Below are 25,358 nucleotides of genomic sequence, written 5' to 3'. Positions count from 1 at the left end.
TGAAAAGATAATCCAGACTGTTATGTGATGTAACTTTTTTTTAATGTAATGGTATTCATGGACTTTTTTTTTTACTGACAACACACACACCTTTTAAATATCTTATACAGACGTTGATTCTTAAAAATATTTAATAATGTGTTTATTTGTATGCTCGAGGTTGAATGTTACTCTAGTTTTTTGATGGTTTTATGTAATCAAGTAATCAAATGGAGTTCTGCAGTCAATAGACACTCTTGTCCAGGGATCTTGCTATCAACTGGTCTGTTGCACACAACAGTTAGCGTATCATTTGGCACATCTGCAACACATTCGCTGGCTTCTTTCAGGGTGGTCCATACAGAACTTTGATTCGTCACTTAAAGGGACTCCAGCTGAGTTCATTTGAAGTGACTTAGTTTGGCCTTCAACATACAGATGGCACAAAAGCATTGTTCTCCTGATAAGGGGTCATGTTGTTTTTTAGTTTTTCTTTCCTGGTTTTCACCAGGCTTGACATCCAAAGAGTTAATTCACCACAACACCTGTGCCCAATCAACTGTTTCATAAACGAGGTGGTTAATTACTTCTGCAACAGTCAGTCACTGCAGTCACTTACTGTAGATAAGTGCAGGGTGTTGAATTCAGGTAAGAAAAAAGCGTAAACTACTAAGTATAACACATAAAACACTGAGCTTTGAGAGGCTACTTGCAAGAAAGTATATGTAGACTCATTATTTTCATATTCTAGACACTATGGGGAAGCAGTAAAAAGCCAAGCAGAATGTTAGGATAGTTAAGTGTACAACTCGTGTCAAGGGATGTTATGTTAAAATAGCAGTTTTAAGGCCTCATTTGGAATACTGAGTACCAATTTGGCCAACAAGGTACAAAAAGATACTTCTGTTCAAGAATCAGTCCCAGAGAAGCACAAAGAGATCCATTCCCTGGCTCAAAGGAACAGGCTGAAGTAATCTAACCTTTTTAGTCAGAGAAGATTAGATTTGAAGACAAACCCCTGGCTGCTTTCAAGAAGCAGCTGGATGATATGCTTTTATCAGTATGCAACTGAAAAACCAAATGAACTAGATGGGCTGAACATCTCCCTTTCACGTATAGCCATCCTTATGTGTATTAGCATATAATTAAAGAATGTGAGGACAAATTTGTAAATCCTTTCACTCAATCCACCTTTGAATTTGTGCTGTGCAGAACCTGGTTAAACAGCTTCCAGAACAAGACCAGCTCAATGTGTTGGCTGAGTTGAAGGATGACTACGACGACTTGGCGGAATCAGAACAGTTTGGTGTTGTGGTGAGTCCACTGACGCTAACGTAAGCAGCAAGCAATTATATAGATGTAACTCTGAAAGGACTAATTTTCATAAAAAACTTGCAAGTGAAAGTTTTTTTTTTACTTCAGTGAAAAGCAAAAGGCATTGGGCGTTTTTGATCTTTCGAGATTGCTGGTTGTTACCATTGCACTGCGAAGATTTGATATACTTGTATCTATTACGAACATCATTGATTCTTCCTGCAAAACACAGTGATCAGTTTATGCATGTAAAGACTGAAACTTTTAAGATCATTCCCTTTAGTAATAGTTTTTCAAGAAACGTTCGGATGAGATTCTTGCATCAGTTTACAACTACCTACCTACCTAACTGGCTGGCTAGGCCGGACGGCCCCCTGCCGTTTCTAACCTTTCTTTCTATCTCGTCTTCTGTTTCCCTGCAGATGAGCTCGGTGCCGAGGCTGCGATCTCGCCTGAACTCCATCTTGTTCAAGCTCCTCTTCGACGAGCAACTCAACAACATCAAGCCGGACGTGGTGGCCGTGACCGCCGCCTGCGAGGAGCTGCGCAAGAGCGAGAGCTTCGCCAAGCTGCTGGAGCTCACCCTGCTGGTGGGGAACTACATGAATGCAGGCTCCAGAAACGCCGGTGCCTTTGGGTTCAGCATCAGCTTCCTCTGCAAAGTAAGGTCCCAGAGCCACACGCTCCCGCTCGGATTGACAAACCTTATTGTAGAGGCTTTGTTTTTCTACCACTTGAGTTCACTTATATGTTGTTAAGCAGCTGTTTATAGAGACAGTACATCTACATTTTACCAACTCGTATTTAGTCTCAAATTGCACTGCGGTCCTTGAGTTTTCACTCCTCTATATTGCAGTCATTTTTCTCACACTGGAGAAGGTCAGTATTGTATCCAAAGCTTAACAAAAGATATTTCTATGAGGCACATAGTTAGGGCACAGTTTAGTTACTGCATAAGAGATTCAAAGGCTAGCCTTCTGAACTGAAGATACTGAAATAAGAGGTTCACAGTATTTTCCTGTAAATTACATGTATTTATGAACAATGAAAGCCAGTCTGTTTTGTAACCCGCAACCCACACATAATATAGGTAATAACAGTTTATTCTGAATAATTATTTATACTTGTGGTTTTTTTATTTTTTTAGTTGCAGGCTTATGACTATTCCAATATCACACTGATTTAACAAATCACATGTAGGCATTGTTAAAAGCCGGAAGCCTTATGTACATTCAGTTTGTTAACTTAACTATCACACAGTTTTTAATTCCAATTTTTCAGTCTAATATACAGTTTCTTTTACTGTTTTTACATCTGTAAAGTATGTTTAACAGCTCTTTGGTTTTAGCGTTATTAGTCCTTTTGCTAAACGTACATGTTTTGACTACAAAAGGCTTATAACTTTGATCAGTGGTTGTTAGTAGTGTGTTGTTTTATTTGTACTACAAGCCCTTTGATGACTAAGAAAAGCAGGCTGTTTCTTTTTGGTTTGCTCTCAGATGTCATTTCAGTGGTCAGAATTTGAACCCTTGCTTCCCTCTTCTCTCCGTAGCTTCGAGACACCAAGACCACCGATCAGAAAATGACCCTCCTCCACTTCCTGGCAGAAATTTGTCAGGAGCAGTATCCTGAGGTGCTGCATTTTACTGATGAGCTGATTCATGTAGAGAAGGCAAGCCGAGGTATGACAGCACTGGCAGATTTATTTACCCTGTTGATTTAGGGCCTGATTCAAGTGATCAAGCTAGGAAATATTTAAATGTTATGTTCTTCTCCACACGGTGATTACCAAATTATCATTTTTGTTTGGCTATAACATCTACTTATACATCACATAAAAAATATCAAATTAAATTAAACTGTTGGTACTATTCCACTTGTCACTGAGAATTTAGGGATGAACATTCAATATGACATATTTTCAGTCACACCTGCATATATAGAAAATTGCAACTTAAATCCCATTTACAGAGCAAAGTGTAGATTTGTTTATAAAGTGAACAGTAAATCTCTCTTTATAAGGGGTGGACAGTTTGTAAGCTGTTCATGATGACACTTGTAAATGTTTTATAATTAACACAACTGTTGATTGAATATAGTGATAAGTAAGAGTTATTTTTGTGTTTTTTTCTCACCATGACCTATGACCTTACTTTTTGTTTGTCTTCCTGCCATCCAGTACCTGCTGAAACACTACAGAAGTCCATAGACCAGATGTCTAAGCAGATCACAAATTTGGAAAAAGAAATTGAGACTTTCCCTCCTCCAACAGATGAAAGAGATAAGTTTGTGGAGAAGATGACAATATCCTTTCTTAAACTGCAATGTAATCCTTTGTGACTATTAAAGAAGAGCTGGAGATAAATTGATTTAATGTGCCTGAGAATGGATTAGAATAGATTAAGGGAGGGACATTTTGAAATTTGTATCTAAAATTGTGTAAATTTTAAATTTGCTGGGTTTTGACATGGCTCAGCCTGACTTCCTCCTGAGTTGTCAAAAGCCCAACAGTAACATACATAATGCTTGGTGAGCACTGATCCCTTATGTTGAATTTGGAGATTCGGATAACCTCAAATACCAGCTGAATCTAAGGTCTTAGGTGTGTTAACATATCCTTCCAGAAGTATCTCACATTAAATTATTCAAAAACAAAAAGCTTCTAGTCTTATTAAATCTGAGAAAAACATAACATTATATGTTATTGGTTAAGTTAAAGTTCAATCATTAAAGTTATTTTTAGAATTTTCAAATGTAGTTTTTTAAAGTCCTTTTAAGATGCTGCTTTTCCCCAGATATCTTGGTTTTACTTGCAATGGGTAATGGAATATTTTTGGAGAGTTATAAAAACATTTACCCCCCCTCCCCTCCTCCCCCTTTTGACTTGGCACTTCCTGAAAAGAGATTTTGTCATGACACTGCATTTCCATTGATTAAAGGCCCAGTTTCAGTCTCTTCCCAAAAGCCATTTGCCGGGATGTAGTTGTTCAGATCATTCATTTTAATGAGCTGCATACAAAGCTTCTCTCTCGGTGCTCGCTTAATCATGCATTGACTCTTACACTGTCTTCCTCTACTTCTCTGAGACTTTCTTCTCTTAACCAGCACTTTCATCTTTGTTGGAGTTGCACACATGAAGTGTGTAACTGTGTATTTTCAACTGCACCTTCCCTGTCAATAACACCACAGCTGTAGGCTGGCTAAGGCAGAAAGCAAGAAAGTTCATGCAGTGAACATCACTCAGATAGCACAGCTGCATTTATGTTCTTTCATAGTAAAGGCCAATCCTAATGAAATACATACAGGGGTGACAATTCCCTAACTTTGGAATTTGTCTTACAATGCTTTTGAAGTTTGGGAACTGTGGGAGGAAAAGTCATTATAAACTGTATTCACCTGTGCCTTTCACATCTGTTTTGTTTAGAATTTACAGAGCTGATGGTTAGTATTGTATTACCTCTTTCATTGTCAGTGTTCACCAGAGTCTTTTGCAGTATGGTGGTGTTAGTGGTGAAAACATTTCGTTTGTGTAAAGCAGAAATACAGTATTCAAGATGCACAGTCATGATGCTCCATTAATTTGGTGCTTATTAATTGATATTTGTTTATTTTATTGCTGGTGAGCACATTTTATTGAAATGTTAACTTTAACTTTTCCATTCCTATGTGAATAAATTCCCATTCTTACATGAACAGTTTTTAGTATGGCATGTATCTTGGACTGTCTTAGGGCATAACGTTTTTCTTCCTAAACAGCTAAACATGTTGTTACAGAATTTTATGATGCTACCAAATACTTTTAATGAGAGAAGGCAAATGGTTGTCTCTTAATTTTTAATTCTTATTATTTTCTTATAATATTTTATTTAGTTGTTGATTTTAACACTTGGCAAAAGTGCAGATGAAACAGATGGCCTTGTTGTGCTTTCAGCACAACAGGACTGGTCTACACACTGAGTGGTAGGGCACAGCATGGCAGTGCTATTCTTATACTGTAAATAAAGGTAATTTCCCTGCAGCATTACAATCTACAACACAGGGTAAGTGAGGAATTGCTTTAACTTTTCTGTCTGAAGTTTTGTATTCATAACGTGTTCTGTGATGGATTGTAGCCTAATATTAAATTGATAAAATTAATTTATAATTGACCTGTGGCACAGGTCACTCAAATTATATTGAAAGATGTCTCCATGCCAAATGTTAAATGGCCATTAAAAAAAAAATCTATGTCAAAGAGTAAAGGAACACAGCATATTTCTTTGAGACAGTGATGCTACCAGGATTTATGAATGATTATGTATGTATTTTTGTATAAATAACTAAAACAAAGTACTGGGACAAGTAGTATATTCTTATAGGTAAGCTATTAATACAGCACTTTTATTTTTTGGAACAATTGCCCAAATATTAGAAAAGGGTAGTTTTTAATACAGATATAGATCTGTATTAAAATAGATACAGGCTCATATGTAAATATAAAAGATGGTACTGGTAAATTGAATTAAATGAATTTCCATTTACCATCTTCCGATCAATGTCTTCCCTTAAATATTAAGTTAATATTAAAACACAGTAGTATTCTGCTCCTCCTGCTACTTTCAGCTCCTCGTGAAATTAAATGAAGGATACTGAGGCCCCGAGTCTTGTTCTTTTAATCTTGCAGGATTGCCCTGATTGCTTATTCCTCAAACTAAAATGAACCTCAGAAATACAATCCATAGATAACAATTTATGGTTGTGTTTTATTCCCCATTCCTCACAAAAAAACTATTTTGCATTCAGGTACAACCTCATCCAAAATTATAGCATAATAAGTAACCTAAAAATGTTGAAGAATGGTGTTTGTTTCTTACTTCATGTTTGTTTTATTTCTGAGTGAATATATCCTGTACTTTATAACCCTTGCTCATGTAAACCACCTGCTTTTACTTGTGATTCCTTAACTCTTGGTTTGCACAGCTTTGTGACCTCTGCACGAGAGCAGTATGACCTACTGGCCCTCATGCACAAAAACATGGAGAAGCAGTATGAGGACTTAGGGACCTATTTTGTCTTTAACCCCAAGAAGATCTCTGTGGAGGAATTTTTCGGGGACCTCAACAATTTCAGGAACATGTTCCAGGTAGTGTTTCATTTCAGCTTGATTTGATTCAGAACACAATCAGAATTGTATTGAAATCTGAAATGTCATCTGGGTTATAATATTTAATATAGACAAGTCTTTAATCCAAGAAAATCACTGCAAGCAGCAGACATACAGTGCAAACTATACATACTAAAAACACTGACCCTGAAGATGCTTAAAATGACTTAAGTTGTCTATGCTAATATATCAGTTTCATCTTCTAGACAATGTGGAGGAGTAATGTGAAACCAAAGAGTCAGTTGTCAATATTAAAATGTTATGTGCTCCCAAAGGACCTCTTTCAGAATATTGTGTAGCGTTTTGCCACTGTGTAAAAAGATTTTGTTGCTTTGGAATCAGTCCAGTGAAGAGCTGCCAAATACATTCCCAGACTTAAAGGAATGTCTTGCTATGACAAACCCAAAGAACTAGTCATTTTTTAGTCTTTTTCATTCATGAACAGAGACAACCATGTGTGATTTTTAAAAGTATGATCATTAAAAGTCAACCTAATGGACTTTTAGAATCAGCAATACTACAATAACCACAGTGGCAAATAAGGGGAAGTGTGTTAAATTGGAAAACAGAGGGAAGCTTTCTACACAAATGGTTGTAGGAGTCTGGAAGAAGCTTTGTTCAAAACTGATATTTTAGTTTCTTTCAAAAAGTTGCTGGGAGAAATCCTAAATTGCTTGGCTGCTAGCAGCTTAAGAAGCTAGCTGGGCTGAATGGCCTTGTCTCCATTCTAACCCTTTTTACATTTCATGACTATTGTTGCACTTAAAGGGTAGATTTTCTGGCTCCTATGCCACAGCTATTATGACAATCTTGATCAGCATGAGGTTGGAAAGAAACAGAAACCGTAGTGCTGACAAAGCAAATCTATAGCATTGAAAGCATTAAATTAGCTATGCTGTTTCCCTTGCACCAGGCAAAGCAAGACAGTACAGCTGATCCTCATCCTGCGCTAAGTGAACCAGATACAAGGCAAAAAGAATAACACAGGATGTTCACTGAGCTCCACACAAGCATTACACTATCCAGATACTGACGTCCTGTTAAGGGGGCAGAGCACAAGGTCAGATAGTTGTGAATAGCCCTGTGCTGACGCATTACAGGGATACAAACAGTTACTTTGTTTTCCGTTTCCTTTGTACCAGTAATTTTACAAGGAATGAATCATTTCTCACTGACTTTATTAAAGAACAAGTCGGCTAAGCACTTATGTCATCAATTCTATTTTCCCATGACTTAGTCACACACAACTATCCCATTGCCTGTTAGATATCATCTTTGAATGGAAGAATTGTAGTATTGTCTGCATTAGATCTTGCTGTCATTCATCATCATTTTGAGTTGTTACTGATTTTCTTTTTCAGTTTCCTTTCTTAAGAACAATATATGGATATACATACATACACTATGTATACATACATACTGTATATGCACTTAGTACAATATATGGATGGATTTGTACTAAACATTTAAAATTGTAAATATGTGCATACCTTATGTTCATTTTCACTTAGGCACTGTATAGTGACACCTTTAAATTAATCAGAAATGGATTAATAGAAATATGTTCATAGGTAGGTGAGAAGCACAATGGTATCACATTCATATAATTGTAAAGAACAGTTTTGCACATCCTCAGTGAACCTGCAAATTCTAGTCAAATAGTTTTTGACCACAACTGTCAGGGAAATTCTTTATGAAAATGCATTCACCCAAACAAGCAACAGATTTACGGTCGGATGTTGATTCTTTCTTCACTTCATTCCTGTTGATCAAATATTAATATCTATAATATGCAAACAGTAATTAAATGTGCAAGATAATGACAATTGCCTTTTTAAAAAAATTAATTATTGTGGTGCTTTATAGTAATGCAGGTTATACAGCCAGGCGTAATCTAGCGTGCTCACAAGCTGTATGTGTATCATGGCAAACTGCCAAATGCAGATGGATTGCCTGTTCATGCTCATTTTTGAGTGCACAGTGGGCACTTATTTCATTCACAACCTCAGTCACCCAGATACATATATATATATACATCATAAGAAATATGCGCTTAAGTTTGACAGTAAATCATTGGTAAAGTGCCACAGTAGCCTTCCCTTTCTGCAAAGTTGAACGAAGATGCCCAGATATTTCCTGCTCCATTTCTGAGAGACAGTACAAGCGACTAAAATTCATATACTGCATTTTTAAAAGTTGTGTATTGTCTTTAGTGTAAAAGGGCTCAATGCCTTTTTATTCATTCAACTTATAATGAGCATCGTACCCTAAATTTGCAAGTGTAGTTTAAAACACATTTACCACAAACAAAATGAGCAAATATTAGCGCCTGGTCATCACAGCATCCAGCTTGAGTTGCTCCTTGCACTCTCCTCAGCCTGACTCACAGGTTGGACTGATGCATAATGGAACATGTCTCCTGTGCTCTTCAGCAAGCAGTGAAGGAGAATCAGAAGAGGAAAGAGACAGAGGAAAAGATCCGCAAGGCCAAACTGGCAAAGGAGAAGGCCGAGAGGGAGAAGGAGGAGAAGCAGAAGAGGAGCCAGATCATTGATATCAATGCAGGTAAGGAGGAGAGTATTGTCATTGGGAAGAGAAACCTCTCGTCTACATAAGTCAAGAATGAGGGAAAAATGATGTGATTCCTCTCACAGAATACAACATATAGGAGAACACACAAGAACATATAGGAGCCTTTTTCTCAAACTCCACCCACACCTCCTCCACTGACTGTACCAGTCTGCTTTATAAACTTTTATAAACTGCACATGTTTAACTATGATAGAAGTGGCAGAAATGTTTCAAATAGTAAAGAAAGGCTGTCCTCAGAGTTCTGTTTGTGTACTTTCACTAACTGTGTATCACTTTTTGATATCCTCAGAAAATGCAAAGTCCAGAAAATCCAAATTCCAGTCTTGGAATTCGTCTTTGGAAACACAAATTGTGTTTCATATAATATTTCTGACAAGCCACATAAGTACAAAGTACTCTAAATATCCGCCAGTTCAGCACATTTATTAAAGAAATAAAAAATGTATTTTTGTGGTCTGTAGAATTGTAAATCTTGCGTTTCTGAGGCAGTAGCAACTGAGAAGGCTTGTTTTCACATTATCATTTATCCTTCCGTTGCTGAAATATAAATATATAGTTCTGCTTATGTGGTTAATCAAGGCACTGGTCCCTAGGAAGACTGTTTGAAGTGTGACGGTTATCATAAGTTTCCCAGTTGGCTTGACTGCAGAATATTTACTGTTTGGAAGTGACAGTGCTGACAAGAAGACAGGAACCCTTTACAGGAATGAATCCTCTGGCAAGCAGCTCATCCTGTTCCCATGAGAGCTCTGGGATCCCGCAGAGGGACAGAAGCTGCGATGCTCCTTTTGCTGTTACTGCTCTGCCACGTTTATTTAAAATGTCTTGACCAGTGATTTGGCAAAACCACCTTCATCCCTCATCATAAACGTGTAGTTTGGTGTGTGATGAAAAGCCTCTGGTTTGAGAACTCCAACTGGCGATCTGTAAACATCTATTTAAGGTTTCGACCAAGGGTGTTATTCAGCATGCAGTTAATGTTTTGTGGTTGTTGGTGAATACCAGGAAATGTCACACATGCAGTGAAATAAGTGGAAAGAAATTAGTTTGTGGCTGGCAAAATACCATTTTGCACAAGTAGAGGGCGCTCAGAGTTCATTTTATAGCAGATTTGCTGCTCTGGAACAAGCTGTGGAAATACACTGAAGAAAAATGGCCTTGAATCCAGCTGGTTGCTTATATAAATATACAAAGTTTATTCAAAGTTGTGTTTAAAGACACATCCTGGTATTTGCCCTCTCCCCCGTCCCTAAGAAATAAGAAAAAGAAAACAAATACAATTTTCCTCTTTCCCGTGGAGAAAAAGAATATATACAATAAAACATATGTAGTTCACATTACAGTGATCTAATGATTAGCATCCTAATGGTTGGCATCCTTTTTTTTTCTATTGTTATTGTGCAACAGCAACACAATTCTAATTATAATGTTTATAATTAGAAGGCTCATATTTCAACAAACCTCAGGGCCTTGATGTAAAATGATCTGTAAAGTTTGAGTTTTGTCAATTAAGTAGCTTTACCAACCTGGCTAGATTTCCCCTCTGTCTTTTCCAAAAGTAGCCCTGGTACTTGAGCCTTCAGTGTATAAATCTGATCATCTCTCTCAGATTGTTCAATCCAGTTTTTGAGCATAGCTTTCAAATATTAATTTAGGAAAAGGTCGATTACTACATGTGGTATTTCACCATTGACATAATTTTGCGATTGACTATTAATTACATTTCTAATTGAAATTAGACTTAGCACGTGTCTGTTTGGCTAGAATGCAAAATTAATCCTGTTGAGCATCAGGCAGCTGCTCATTTAATTTTTTTTTTACTGTGAATGCGTTAATCCTGTTTCAGTAATTTGAGATATTTATACCATTAACTAGAAAAATGTAAACCTCCTCTATTTGTTTTAAACACAGATTGTTGTCAGTGTGTTTGAGTGCATGACTGTGATTAGCAACCCTTGATTAACCACGTACTCTGCATGACTTACAGCCAAAGAATGTCACTCCTGTAGGACTCGTCTTTCTCAAAGAAAATGTCCAGTCCTTAAGAATGGTGCCACTCCATCATTATGCGTCTGGTGTAAACGTTTCCCAGATGCTCGTCTTCTAGTATCCTGCCTTCCTTCTCCTACAGTATGTGTATGTGCAGCTGGCCCACATTGTAAAAACATCCACAGATCCTTTATACACATCACAGTAGTCTAGCTGGGTGCTAATTTGATCTTTCTTATTGATGGAAGGCCTTAAATATACTAATTTGCTTATCTGAACTTTTTGCTTTACTGATATTGTTTAAAAATGTACCCATCTCATACTTGTCATTCTTAGTTTCATGAACACAGCATTCCGTGAGTTTGGATCCTATGTAATTTACAAGGTACAAGTTCAAATAGACTGGGAAGTTATTTTTGTATCTATTGCAATTTCTAGTAAGTTTTAAAACTAGAATTGGATAAAGCACTTTGTGGCATCAGAAGATCTTCTAAGTGTTTTTTCATGCGTCATGTGCCACACCATTGATTTTTAACTGAACTAAACACGTCATTTACCTTCATGATTACAGTTTTTCTGGTTACAATAAGTTTGCCACAGAAAAAGAAAGAGCAGTTTATTTTTGAAGTATGCTCTATAATTAAGTCTTTTTTTTCCCATGTCTATTTTCAAAAGTAATATTTAGAATAAAAAGACAGTTGAGATGCTTCAAGTTACATAATGCCCAAGTTCAGAGTTGTCCTAACCAGTAGTGGTTTGTACAAAATACCTTTTTTTCCATGTCTGAATTCATTAGGTATTATTCCTTACTTCTGTGGTGTCTCTGCACCTGATTTGCTTTAGAAAACTCCTGCATATATTGTGCCTCTTGCTGGAGACTGTATGTCTGCCAGAATGTCTTGATGTAGCATAATAAGGACATTGTACACTCCACATCTGTTTTAAATCAAACACCACCTGATCTCTGTGTTACCCTGGCTCTTGTTTGCGAAATCTAACCATGCTGAAAAATTCCTCCTTCTACCAAGTTCTGTGTAGCCAGGCACTAAAGAAAGAGGCCATACTAATGTGACAAATGCTTTTAGAAAATACCTCCCTTTACAAGTTTACTTCTGTGCCCTCTTTGCAAGGGGCTGAAGACTATTTGTAATCGTGAGGAATAGAATGTGCCAGTTGGCATGATTTTCACCTCCCTCCCCCGCGAAGTGAAGTTTGCCTTTCTGCTCCTTCCTTTTTCCTCAATCTGTTTTTCATTTTTGTTAGTTCGCTCGGCTTCAATCCACCACCTTCCCCTCCTCTCCCTGTTTTTGTTTTTCCTCTGTTTCTAAAGGAAAAATGTCTGTAAGAGACGACGAAAATACCCGTTTGACACAGAAGTATGAGTCAGGCTTACTGAAGGGGGACTCTGGTTTAAAGCCATAACCACGTTTTGAATGAGTCAGTATTTAGGCTTGAGTAGTCTTATAGAGTCCTGTTAAAATTATAAAGGACCTGATGTGCATTTGTGGAATCCAGTGACATGTATGGTGTTGTAAACAGTCTAAGATTTACATCAGATTATGTCAATTGAAAACGAATTCTTCTAAACTAGAATACTTGAATTAAAAGGGGGAATATGAGTGTGGCAGGGTAATTAAAAAAATACTTTTAACACCTTGTTACTTTTATGCCTTGTTTCCATTTGAAGGTATCACCACTGAAGATATAACAGAAGTTGTTTTCTTTAGAATGTGGCCACATTTGGAGACACCTTTTTAAAGTCACACCAGGCTCATTTAAAAGTATTTTCCTTATGACTTTACAATGATACCCCCCTAGAAGCCGCTTTATTTGATATAGGTAGAAAAGTGGGGCCACTTAGCCTTATCTCAAGTTACAGACTTGCTAAAAAAAGAAGCAAAAATTAGAACCAGCTTTCCCGTATGGGTCCCTGCGTCTCAAGTCTCCCTCATTTCCTGCTGCAGGGATATGAATAATTACTAGGAAGAGAGAGCGGGGGGCGGGAAGCTATTGTCTCATATGCAGCAGCTATTGTACCATTTCTAAGCTGTTTTTACTTACTTTTCTACTTTTCTGTACCTTCAGCTTTACACAAGAACAGCGGTTCTATGCACCTACATTTTTTCCACATCCAAAATTACTGATAATTATAAAGGACAGCAGAAGAATATTGAATACAAGACACTGTGTAAAGTACATAACTTTCCAAAAAGCTGGTAGTGTTCTTCTCCTCCTTTGAAACATATTTTATGGCTCTTTGCCACAAAGAACTTGGTTTACACTTTTCACTTTCAAAATACAGGCCGTCTACCAGCTGGTAGTATCGGATTAAGTTTCATTTTAATTGCAGTACACATACTTGTTGAAAAAGGCAAAATACTGCAGATTGTATATCTGCTATTCCTAAGAAATGTAATGTGTATGTTATTTTTATATTGAAAAGACTTAAAGTTATTTTAATCTCAAAATATTATGAAAGTTTGGAAAAGGGAACATTTTTAGGAAACATTCAAATACTCCGCTATGTAACTAAACCTCACAGTCTGTGTCTTTTTTCATTTTTCTGTTAAACTTTGTTCAAAAATAACTTGTTTTGATTTATAATTACCTTTGTGTCAACACTTTATGTTCAGATGTCTTGATTTGGTAACACAGTGAGGTTCACTGGAGTCAGTTATTTTAAATTGAAAAACATCTGGGGAACGTTGGGGAAAGTACAAAGAAAACATGACAGACGTGCAGTATACCCTTAACACAAATTGTTAAAAAATGAGTCTTTAAATCTTTCAGTATTGACCTGGTTTTAAACTTTCTGCAGTTTTCTTTTCACAAATAGTGTAAGTTGAAAAATAGTAGAGGTCCAAATAATACTGGGAAGTGCAGTATTTAGTTTTCTTTAAACGTAACAAGGGTAAATGTGGGTCAGTTGCAGTATCTACCTCTAACCACACGATGTCAGTGTTATCAATAAGTGAGGCCCTACAGACCAGTGACAGATGTCCTAATGTGATTACATCTTCTTTCAACATACACTGTTGTCATGACATCCAGGATGTGAAAGGATTTGAAAGAAAGCTCAATTAACTCTCATAGCCCTGGACAGAAAAGCCATGGTATTTGTTACTAAGTAAGAATAATGTGATATTTTAAGGCAATATAAAGACTACAATATAATCACTACATTGCTGTAAGTAGCAGCTATGTAGTTTTTGTTAATTAGCTGTAATTAGCTCAGTGATTTTTGTTTTGGAATGAATTCTGGAGTGCTTGACTTTTAGCATCCCCATCTATTGGAGTGGAAATGTACGTGCCAATGGTCAATACACCTAGTGTAGCTACCTGAATACATAAGTTGTACTGCAAGGTTGCTCATTTTGTATTTTTTTTATTTACAGTTTTACACATCAACCATTCTTTTATTTTCAATTTCTTGCCTTTGCATAACATTTTATCCCAAATCACTGTTTACTGTATATAGAGGCCCACCTCACCCACTGCCTTTTTGTAGGAAACGTTCACATGTTTGATATGTAACTGCGATTATCCAGCAGTCCATCTATATAGCAGATCAGGTGGAAAATTGAGAAATCGCTTCAGTTGAATTAAGGGAGAAACACACATTGGAAAGGTACTACAATACCAAATGGGAATATGGCAGGTACCCTTGGGCTAATACCTGTGCTCTTACAGACTGTGCCGTGGGATATTTAATCGCCAAGGTGTCAGTACTGTGGTATCCCAAGGATGGCCCTCTTACAGCTTAAGTTTCCCTTGTCAGATTAAAATCATCACTCTACCTTTACCATGCATTTAAATATGTATATTTATATAGGTGTAATAAGTGTATATAATTATACATCATAGGTTTTATCACTTATAACATCTACAATTATTGCTGGAACTATGAAGACTAGTTTAGGTGAAATATTTTTCTTTGAAAAGTGCTATTTTCTCCTCCTAGACATAATTTCCCATTTGCAGTTTTTATTCATTTCTTAGTATGTGATGGAAGCAAAAGGCATCTTTTTAGATTTTTTTTTAAATGTAATTTCCTAAATCCTCAGTTAAGTAAGGGGAAAAACAGTCATGTACTTTGTGTTGTTGAGACCTGTATAAACGCCAGCATTGCAGTTCACATAGATAACCACAGTGTGGAGCCTTCGAGCCACGCAGCGATTTCCTCCCTTCTGTTTACCTCAGTGACGCGGGTGGCGCGCACGTGCCCCATCTGGCACGTGTTAACTGGCCTGGAATAAGTGTGCGTGTCGGGGGGGAGGGGGTGGCAGCAGAGAGCTGCGTATTAGCTAATCTCTTGATACGGTATGATGACCTAAAACCTTTAACCTTTTCCATTCAGAATGGAAATAATTAAAGCCATCTGCCGCTGTGTTTGTGTTCACATCTTTCTTTTTATGTTACTTTCTACGAGCATTTTTATACGTAGAAAACATAGAAAAGCTACTGCAATACAAAGGTTTAATTGAGAAAATATATTTTTTTCCATTAGCTCACCACATCAGTCTGTCAAATTAAAATATATATTTTATATATATAAAATCTACTCTATTAGCCAGGTGTGATTTATCCTTAGTCACTACCCTGGAGATGCTGCTAGCCCAGGATGGATAATAAGACTGCTTGCTTATTGTAGAGATTATTTTCCCCTGATCTGCTTTTGTCTCTGCACAGTGTCTTTATCGGACTGAGGATTCACTCCAGGGACAGGGGGGCAGATTTTAGCTTAGAATAAAAAGGGATTATATGCTCTGACCTCATAAAAGAAACACGAGTGACCTGCAATCTCTTCAGGGGAAAAATGCACTTAGAGCCACTGCCTCCAGATGTCCCTAGCCATCTACTTTGATTTTTTTTTTATTTACCAGTCATAAATTCATTTTTTTAAATGTACAATATATTTACTGTAGCTCCCATCTGCTTGTGATGTTTTTTTTACTAGAAGACTATATTAGCATGCCTGTTTCCATCCTGGACGTCTACCCTCATCATGCCACAAGGACAGTGTGTTTACTTGGAGAGTGAGCTGTTTTCTACTATTAATCCTAATCTCTTAGCATTCAATCAGATCTGTGTGTGCCACACAGTCTGCCTGCCTCTCCCCTCCCCTGCCTTACTATTCCCCTCCAGCACCAGTAGTGTGAGTGAGTCGAGTCCCATTTTAAAGTGGGTCAGTGCTCATCTGGGTTAATGTAAGCCTCTAGACTGTGAGAGCAGCGAAGGCCTACTATATTATTGGTGATTTTGCATTTTGTTTGCGATAGTTGGTGTAATGGCTTTGATTTTGTGATTTTTTTTTTACACAAGTATGTAGTTTGCCCCCCCCCCCCCCACCCACCCACCCCATGCTCAGAGTCATTTTCAGTGCTTGGGTGCAGTGTTGAGTCAAGAGTCAAGGTGCTTGTGGACCTGTGTCCACGCACCGCCAGCAGGAAGGCAGTCAGGTTGAATCGCACTCAAATACTTGTACTGTACATCCAGGAAGATGGGAGGGAGGTGGGTTACTGTGGAAAGTAGAACAAGGATGTTCGCTTTATTTTTTTCCTTTATCCATAAACAGCAGTTAATGAGTAATCCTTTCATCTGTCTGAAGGGAGGTGCTGTCCTGTTTCATATAAATTCTGGATTCTGCTTTATTTAACAAGATAAGTCAATTGAAAACGCGTTCTTATTTACAGTGATGACCCAGAGACCCATTGATACAGCAGGGTATTTACTGCAACACATCTAGTGAAGAACTTTGCTCAGAGGTCCCGCAGAAGTGTCCCCACACAGTATTTGAGCGCGTAACCTTCAGGACTGTAGTCCACAGTCCTGTCCCCTCTCCACAGTGTGTGAAAGGTGGAAGTATGGGTGGGGAACAGTTATTTCCAGCCTTTTGTAGCCTATTTTATTATTGGTTCTAAAGAAATGTAAATGATATAGAATTATACTTGTTTTTGCATGTAATTTATTAATTGTAATTTCAATGTGAAATAGTATTTAGTCATTAGTATTTAATCTTCCAGGTAGTGACTTTGTCTTTTTGAAATTGTAATCTCCTGAAGGCGTTGATGTAGAAATAGAGCATCTTTAAAAATGCCCTTGTACAGGATATATTTTCAGGTATACTTCGTCAAACACTGGACAAAAGGGATTAATTATTTAAACTGTATTTTTCTGATTATAAAAAGCAGAATGTTCAATACTGTATTTTGTAGGCCTTAAATGCCAACTGAAACAGTTATAACAAGGACATCTTGTTTTGGGTTTGCTAAAAGTTGTTGCATAAAATCCTAATTAACTTCTTGCAGTGGAAATGCAGTGGTTCACCTGACCTGGAGAAATGAATCATCTAAATGTCCTGTAAATACCAAGTTTCCCCAAACTTCTTTGAGCCTTTCTACTGTGACTCAGCTGAAATTCATTCTGAATGAATGGAAGAGCTATTCTGGTTGTCATAGAAACTGAGACACAGGAATTTTGAACTGTGGTAACTTTATTGAAAACAGCCTTGATGAACAATAAGCGGTAAACTTACAATCCTTTACTTAATGTTATGATTTCTTGACTGTATTTTTCTTCTGTTGCAGCGGGCGACGAGACTGGAATTATGGATGGCCTATTAGAAGCCCTGCAATCAGGTGCTGCCTTTAGGAGAAAGAGAGGTCCGAGACAGGCTGGTAAGTGACTTGTTAAGTGCTGTCCCGGAATCAGTACTGGACCTTTAACTGAAACTGAACTAAAACTTCATGGAAGAAAATTGGGAAATTCTCAAACATATTCTTTAATGTATAGTATTTAAGGCATTTTGCTTGTTAAGGCTGAATTTGATAGCTCTGGATTCAGCACGTCTGACACTTTCACTCTGTGACATCCTAAACACCATTTTATATCTGTCCTTTCTTCTTTAGAAAAAGGCTGTATTAGTTACAACCCAACACATCATGTAGCATTGTATGCGTTCTCATGTTGCATGGCTTTGCATTAGTCCTAAGTGACCACTTTTCATCTGCTGCAGTGTTAGCTTGTGAAATATTAGACAGTTTCGCTTCTGCTGACAGTAAAAGCCTTGGACAGCTTCTTATTCCAGTGATTGTAACAGTGCTGCCCATTATGAGACAATTACAGTATATATTGAAAAATAGTTCCAAATAGCTTTCTTAGAAACTTGCAAAATCAAGTAAACACATTCAGCTGAGCAAATGAACTACTTTTTATTCCTGGCAGAATCACAATCAGCCAACTGATGTTTGCTCTATAGCGTACGTGTAGTGAATTGCTCAGGATGAGAACAATGTGGCTCTTTCTTCATTCTTACTGATGTCTTGGCATCTTTAAACTGATGATTGTCTACTCCATAAAAATGAATGAAGATCATGAATGTCTGCTCATTGAAGAATTGGTAGCAGGAGTTCAGTAGATCCCTCTGCTTTTCAGTAAGGCTGAAGAACTAAGAAAGATGTGTCTGAAATGTTCACACTGGTAGTGTTGTTTTTTTAATGGCGCAGTTTATGATTCAAACTGGTGACAATAAACAATTAACAACATTGTGCATTCATTCAGAATTGGGAATTAATAAGTTCCTGTTAAAGAAATAGGTACATTTTTTTCAATTCTTAATAATAAAGTTTGTTTTCAATATCTAAAAGAAACATAATGACCATCTATCCCGAAATGACAATGTAATAATATTAAAGCAAGGATCAGTTAAGTTGGTTTAAGTTTCTTCCTTGCCCTTGGTCCTTCAATAACTTTTTTAATTATTCAAAATTTTGGCTAATATATTCAAAGTGTAAATAAGAGAATGGTGCTTTATATAACTGCAGGATTCCTTCTCACATCTGGGATAGATAAAGTGTAACCTTTGAAGTGCCAGAACACCACAGTATCTGGTTTATCACATGATGGACTCTGGTAGCAACTGACTATTGATCTGCCTCACTTTGTAGCCCTAGTCACATTCCAATGAACCATTTCTGAGATCAATTTTGATCCTGAGGGAACAGATGTACACGCATCTCTCCAGTTGACCAACAACGTGTGTTGTTATCAACTCCACAGTCCTGAGTTACACCCATAACTGCTGCCCCAAATATTCCCCTCTCTTTGCACTTCTAAGTATTAGAACTTATCAATATAAAGATGAAAGATAAGTATTAGTTGGTCTGTAGGAATTCAAAAACAATGGAATGCAGCCTGGAACAGAAAGGAGGAGATAAGTAACTCAGTTTCTTCCATCTGTATAGGATCTGTATAAAAATATTTTTAAAAAGCACAAAATAATGAAATAATCCAGTAAAGCACACAACTGCCACTTCTAAAAAAAACATGCAATGGCCACTAAGCAGCTATAGTATGTGCAACTGTGCTGCACATGCAAGTCTGTTTTTCTACACCATGAGGTGCGAGTTCCAGAATGAGATTGCTCTCTATCCAACCGACATCTGCACAATATAACTACTTTTCTCTTCTTTAATAGTCATGCTATATCCAACTTGCACAACGTAAGCTCAAATCATAGGAGAAAATGGCTGTATCTGAACTTGCTATTTTGTTGTTGTAAGGAACTTGTGTAAAGAATCACTTGGTTAAAAACGCCCTCTCCTAGATATTGAGTGCATTTTTAGGAAAGTGGGATAGATTCCTAATCATTTTGTGGCATCCAGGTCAATAGAGAGAAATATTTAACTATAGATTGTATTCTGTTTGGTTGAGATGGAAGATAATCTCTTCTTTTGGCCTTTTGGTAAGCAAACTTTTTTTTTCTGTCTGGTTAGGATGTTAGGCCTCTGGGAGGCATTATTTGTAAATTTGTAATCGTGTAACTTGTATGTTGATGGTGTGTATTATTATTATTATTATTATTATTAATATTATTATTATTATTAATGTTATCATCTCCATTTTCGTAAGCCCCCATCTGTTACAATATTAAAGGAGCAGAACAGTGAAGTCATTTTTAAGTTCTTTTCAGTTAAGGTGTTAAAAAAATAAACATACTTTGCAAGATGTACTGTAAAAAAAATCCAAATTTACAGTAAAGAGCTTGCGTGTTTAACATGTAAATTCCTTTTGCAAGAATAATTAAATATTAATTTAGCAGCATGTGGAATCAATAAATCCTCATTTCCATTGATTTCTAACAGCAGGGGAGCTATTGGCAGCCTCATACAATTCCAGCTTTGAGCAATGTCTTGTCATGGAGAATGTACAGTGTTAGAAGTAGTTACTTGTAGAGCCTTTTCTACAGCAAAAATATCAAGTTTAAAGGAAGTGTAAATATTGGAGTCTCGAAACCTTTGTTTCTTATCAATTTAAGAGTTCAGGACTTTTGTCATCTAAAAGATTGGCATGTCAATTGTTGTCTTGACTGAATGCTAGGTGACTTCTGTCTGTAACCGATGTTAAATAATGACCTCTCACCCGGATGCCTAGTAATCTAGTCATGAACAAGAGTGGAGATCTTGGCTGGGTTACTGCTGATTGAATATTTTGGGTGTTTATGATTCTGTGTACTCTGTCATTCTGCAAGATAGAGCTGCTGGCTTAAATTAGTTTTTGTTTAGCTACAGTATAATGCAGATCCAGCTGCAAGTACCTTAACTTTAACTCTTTTAACCATTTACTTGAAAGGCTTCAGAGACTCCATAAATTTTGGTAGACCTTCAGTACCTTATGTATATTAACTACAAAATATTTTTATTTATATTTTATATAAATACATAAAAAGACCATTTACCAAACCATTATTCTCTTTGACATTCATGTTGATTTGCCATTGCATCCCTAATTTATAAGCAGCACTAAGTAATGTAGGTAGTTGCTTATAACAATAGTAATTCTCAAAGTGGAAAATGCTTTTTGTGAACCTTAGAGATGGATATCTGATACAGTAAGTTGGCGGTGGATGCTAATTTAGGCTCTTTAGTGTGATGATGAAGTAATAGTAATGTAAACCTTCAGTTCTCTTCTGTAAGTGACATCAGAATCTCATTATTTAATCAATTGAAATCAATAATGTAATTGTGAAACTTGCTTACATTGTATTATACATTATGGTGATCTTTTATCTTAATAGAGAAATTATTTGCTCATGTCCTCTTAATCTGCTTAATCTCCTCTGCTATAGGTTTGGCACTTTTCCTGAAGTTTGTCAGCAATTGTTGTGAAATTAGCTTTCATTCTGCACCTCTCTCATCTGGTTCTGTCACACTCACTATTTCCTGCAGACTTTCACAGCTTAGGCAGCATCTGTTCCTTCACATGATCTCTTCGAGTTCCAGTGGAGGACACTCTTGCCCGTATACCTTCTGCCGTCTGGCACATTGAGATGGCACTCCGCCTCACCCTGCTGGAGTGCGTACTGTGCTCAAATCCGTAGACATCCGCTTTTAAAAGAAGATTAAGTCCGTCGATCTCTTGGATCTCAGACTAATCCCTCCATCCAATCTCGGGGCCCTCTGCGAGTAGTCTGTTGTGGAAGCAAAGAGTATTGATTTAGAGACAGTCGATCATTTTTCAAGGTTAAGAGTCGATTAGAGCAACAATAGAGCAACTCCCACTTTGAGCCCTGGATATTGAAAGCAGTCTGCAATTGTCAATGTTTTTCTTTTAACCAGAATGCCAGCTTGCCTACAACAAAATGTGCATCTATTGTCTGTGTTCCCATATGGCACAGCAGCATGGACTTTAATCCCTAGAGATGAGCACTGCTGGCATGGCTAAACATTTCTCCAGCAGCCTCAGTGTTAGCAATTGGATAACTGTAATCCCCATGGGTATTTATTCTTACCGTGAAGGAATTTCCAGTCTGTCGGGCAGCAGTACTATTCTGTACACCCATCATTTTTTCTTTTACAATTTTTTTAAGACTGAGGGTGACATCAAGTTTCAATGTATATTAGTTATATTGCATTTTAGATGTACATGTATATATGTACTGCGAAGGAACAAGTTAGGTTTATTCCATGCTGAAAAAAAGAAGAAAGAAAACAACTTTTCGGTAACACCAGAAGAAGGCTCCACAGCCGAAATGTTGTGTTTTCTTTCTTCTTTTTTTCAGCATGGAATAAACCTATTACTTGTTCCTTTGCAGCCTACGCATGCTGACGCAGCTACCCACCTGAACATGTATATATTTACATTGCCTTTCTCTCCTATGATTCTCAGGGGAAGAAGTTTTTCCTCCCTAAACCCGGTGCTGTTGAAAACATTCCTTCAACGCAAAGTTCACTCAAAATATTTTTTGTTTGTGCTTGCCACCTTAGAAATGTTGACATTTTTTAAACAAATTGTTTAAATACCAAAACTTACAGTTCAATCGGGTCCTGGAAGGGAGGGCAAGGTTATCTTTCGCTCCCTCGGAGAGGGCAGAGAGGGAAGATTGACTGACCCCATTCTGCTGCAGTCTGCTTTCTGAGCAAGAGGCCTATTGAGTCCACTCATGAAGGACAGAATGCCTCTGCAGAAACCAGCAGCTTCATGCGGCAGGTCAGAAGAGGATCTGGCTGTGCGCTGTTATCGCAGGACACTGACCTCCCTTCCACCTCTTCCTTTCCATCAAGGGGTACACTTTTAGTAGAGGCGGAGAGGAGAATTTGAGAAGAGTGTGGATCTGTGTTAGGTGCTTCATGTATTAAGAATTAAAATCCTAATCCTAGTTGCAATTAGAACTTCTCCTTTCTTCAACACAGTTAGATTGCATTGTGTTATTTGTAAGTCATGGTGCTCTTTAAGCCGGAACTAGTGTGAATAACACTTTTGCCAAGATCGATTCTGCATTTTTATCAATCCAAACAGACATATTGACAAGACGGCAAAAGCCCCAGAGGGAAATCCAGGTAGAGCTAACTGAGTCTTTCTCCCACCTTTATTCTCTCCCCTTGTGCTTGTTACCTTGCCCCTGACTGATGAAATGCTTTGCTGCGGAATTTTTAATACCTTTTAACCTCTAAGCTGTGCCAGCTCTGTGAGAATGCCTGCCAGCTGGTCTAGCTATGGATAATTCATGGTAGTTGCTGGCTACTAATTCACTGGGACAATGAAAGACTGCAGCAGGCCATAATTTACGAGCAAGTCTTTTCCTGGCTGAGGGGGTATTCTTAGCATCAATGCCTTATATTTACTTGAATTTCCCACTGGGGAGTTCAGGTGGAGCCTTACCGAAATTGTGACTGAGATTTGTGCATCTATAAAGTGATTGGACTTTGACATACTTTTTGACATACTACTGCCTTTAGAGAAGAGTTGAATAGTTCCCTTTGCACTTATCATTATAGGACTCTTTTGCAAATATAGCGACATAAGCTTTTCAGGCTATAAAATGCCTTAAAAATGACTATTAAATTGGTCAGTGTTTTTCCAGAGAAGTAGACTGAGGTTACTGTTATCATCAAATTTTGTGATGATTCTAAATTCTAAAATGAATTTAGAATTGCTTGAATCTGTTATTATTAGGAGTTATATTTCTAATCCTATTAGTTTTAATAGTACTTTGAATTATCCTTCAGCTAAGTCCTTTAAGCCCAAACTGCTACTGTGGCTTTAATAAGCAAAACACACTGATTGAAAAACCATGACAGATGTGTTTATGTCTTTGGCTCTTTATTTTTTGTTGCCTTTTCTGTGAACATTACTTTTTCATGCTTGAAAAAATAGGTGTGAAGATTTTGTGTTAATCCACAGAGCAAACGCTACACAGACTGCAAATATATATATATATCCATCCATTTTGCTACCAGCATTGTTGAAAAATGTGTTGGGGGAAAGGTTTGTTGTATTACAGTATGTACAACAGTTCTTACATACACCATATACGTTTTTTATACACCATATAATTTAAGTTGCTTTGGACCTTAGCCTCTGAAACTGAAAGGATCGCTAACAGTTCATATTACCTAACCATTCTTTATGTGGAATTTTTTAGTCTCTTGTTTGTTTTAGAATTTTGAAATACATTCTTAAACATGATAAAAGACAGGATAAGACAAATGTGTGAGATCCCCCAGCCTGCTGCTTTAGGATGGAATCAGATGGAATCTGCACAATACTATTTGAATTGGAAAGCAGGAAAGAGCAGATGTTTGCTACAAATCTCTAGTCTGAAGTTTGTTTTGTACAACCCAAGAATTCAAGGATATAACCTTGTAACCAATATCACGTCAAGGTCATTAGAATGGATACTGTGGGCTGAGCCATCCTCTATCAGAACAGTCTGAAGATAGTACATGCTGACCTCTTTTTTAAATGATGCTTTTTTATCATGGCTTTGATTTTGTTTCTGGGTGTTTAAGAAAAGAACAACACACCAAAGCCTGTTTATGTCATGCTGTGTGGTGATCTTTCGTATTTACTCTTGACATGTAAGGTCTGTGTTGCACCCAAGCTGTAGAATTATTTTTGATCCATTAAAACAGTAATACACCCTAGCATTGTTTTTTTTATTAAAAGCTGCATTCACTCCCTAAACATTATAGTGATGGTGATGATACAGTAAAGGAAAGAAAATGGAAAGTATTTGTAATCAGATTCTCAGAGTCTAGCTAGCAGATGCCTTTGAGAGATGTGTGCTCCCATAGAGATAGTTTAAATAGCTTAATGCCAGGCCAGAAGAGGGTAAACTGCTTCTATGTGTTCTTTCTTTGTTCCCAAAGGCTCATTTTGGATCACGTGTCATGTCTATAAAGATTGAATTCTCAGGGGAATAATTTATCTGACATTGAAATGCAACTCATAAACTCCAAACTTTATTTGCAGTTAATCTACCACAGTTTTACAACTTCACCTCAAGTAATGGTAAACTTCATAGAAACCGAAGACAGCTGCAGAGTACTGTGTTACTAGGGTTGGTTTAAGACTGTGCAAGAATGTTTTTTAATGGCTGTTCTTCAGGTGGTACAGTATATAGTTTTCTGGCGCATGTGAAAACAAATTACCAGCTATGAGTTAGAAATTCTTTTGGCTTGTCTCTAGAGAAAAAACGAACAAGGAGGACTGTGGTTCGCGGAGAACAAACGGACCACATGGTTTTTCAATTCCATAGCTTCTAAACCATCTCTTTAACTAGAACTCCAACATTCCTTTTTTCATACCACAGTTTTCTGAAAGTGACAGCAGTACAGCTTGGATGTAGAATATACTGTAACTGTACATCTAAATTTTAGTCATGCCGTTCTCTTACATTTAATTTTAGCATTTGCATCTGGTTTTGTTTTTGAAATAATTTGTTAAAAACATTCTTCCATATTATCCTTGTTGATCTTTCAATCTTTCAAGTTCCCATGCGAGAAGAGGAACAAGATGAAGACTTAACTTCAGTTGCTTTCTTATGTAGGTTGTTCCATCA

The 25,358-nt window shown here is 37.2% G+C and overlaps 1 protein-coding gene across 1 annotated transcript in view; it reads left to right on the top strand.

The window, feature by feature from the left end:
* LOC148821252 (protein diaphanous homolog 1-like) overlaps nt 1-25,358 on the top strand; it is a 43,241-nt gene that overhangs the window by 4,391 nt on the left and 13,492 nt on the right. The window contains exons 3-9 of the mRNA XM_088932531.1: nt 1,192-1,293; nt 1,716-1,955; nt 2,846-2,975; nt 3,473-3,598; nt 6,252-6,415; nt 8,869-9,001; nt 17,605-17,694. Coding sequence (XP_088788657.1) covers nt 1,192-1,293; nt 1,716-1,955; nt 2,846-2,975; nt 3,473-3,598; nt 6,252-6,415; nt 8,869-9,001; nt 17,605-17,694 — 985 coding nt within the window. The remainder of the gene's footprint in view (nt 1-1,191; nt 1,294-1,715; nt 1,956-2,845; nt 2,976-3,472; nt 3,599-6,251; nt 6,416-8,868; nt 9,002-17,604; nt 17,695-25,358) is intronic.

Source organism: Atractosteus spatula, chromosome 14 (assembly GCF_055471065.1).
Source record: "Atractosteus spatula isolate fAtrSpa1 chromosome 14, fAtrSpa1.hap1, whole genome shotgun sequence".
Taxonomy (NCBI): Eukaryota; Metazoa; Chordata; class Actinopteri; order Semionotiformes; family Lepisosteidae; genus Atractosteus; species Atractosteus spatula.
This window is presented reverse-complemented; position numbering and strand designations above follow the sequence as displayed.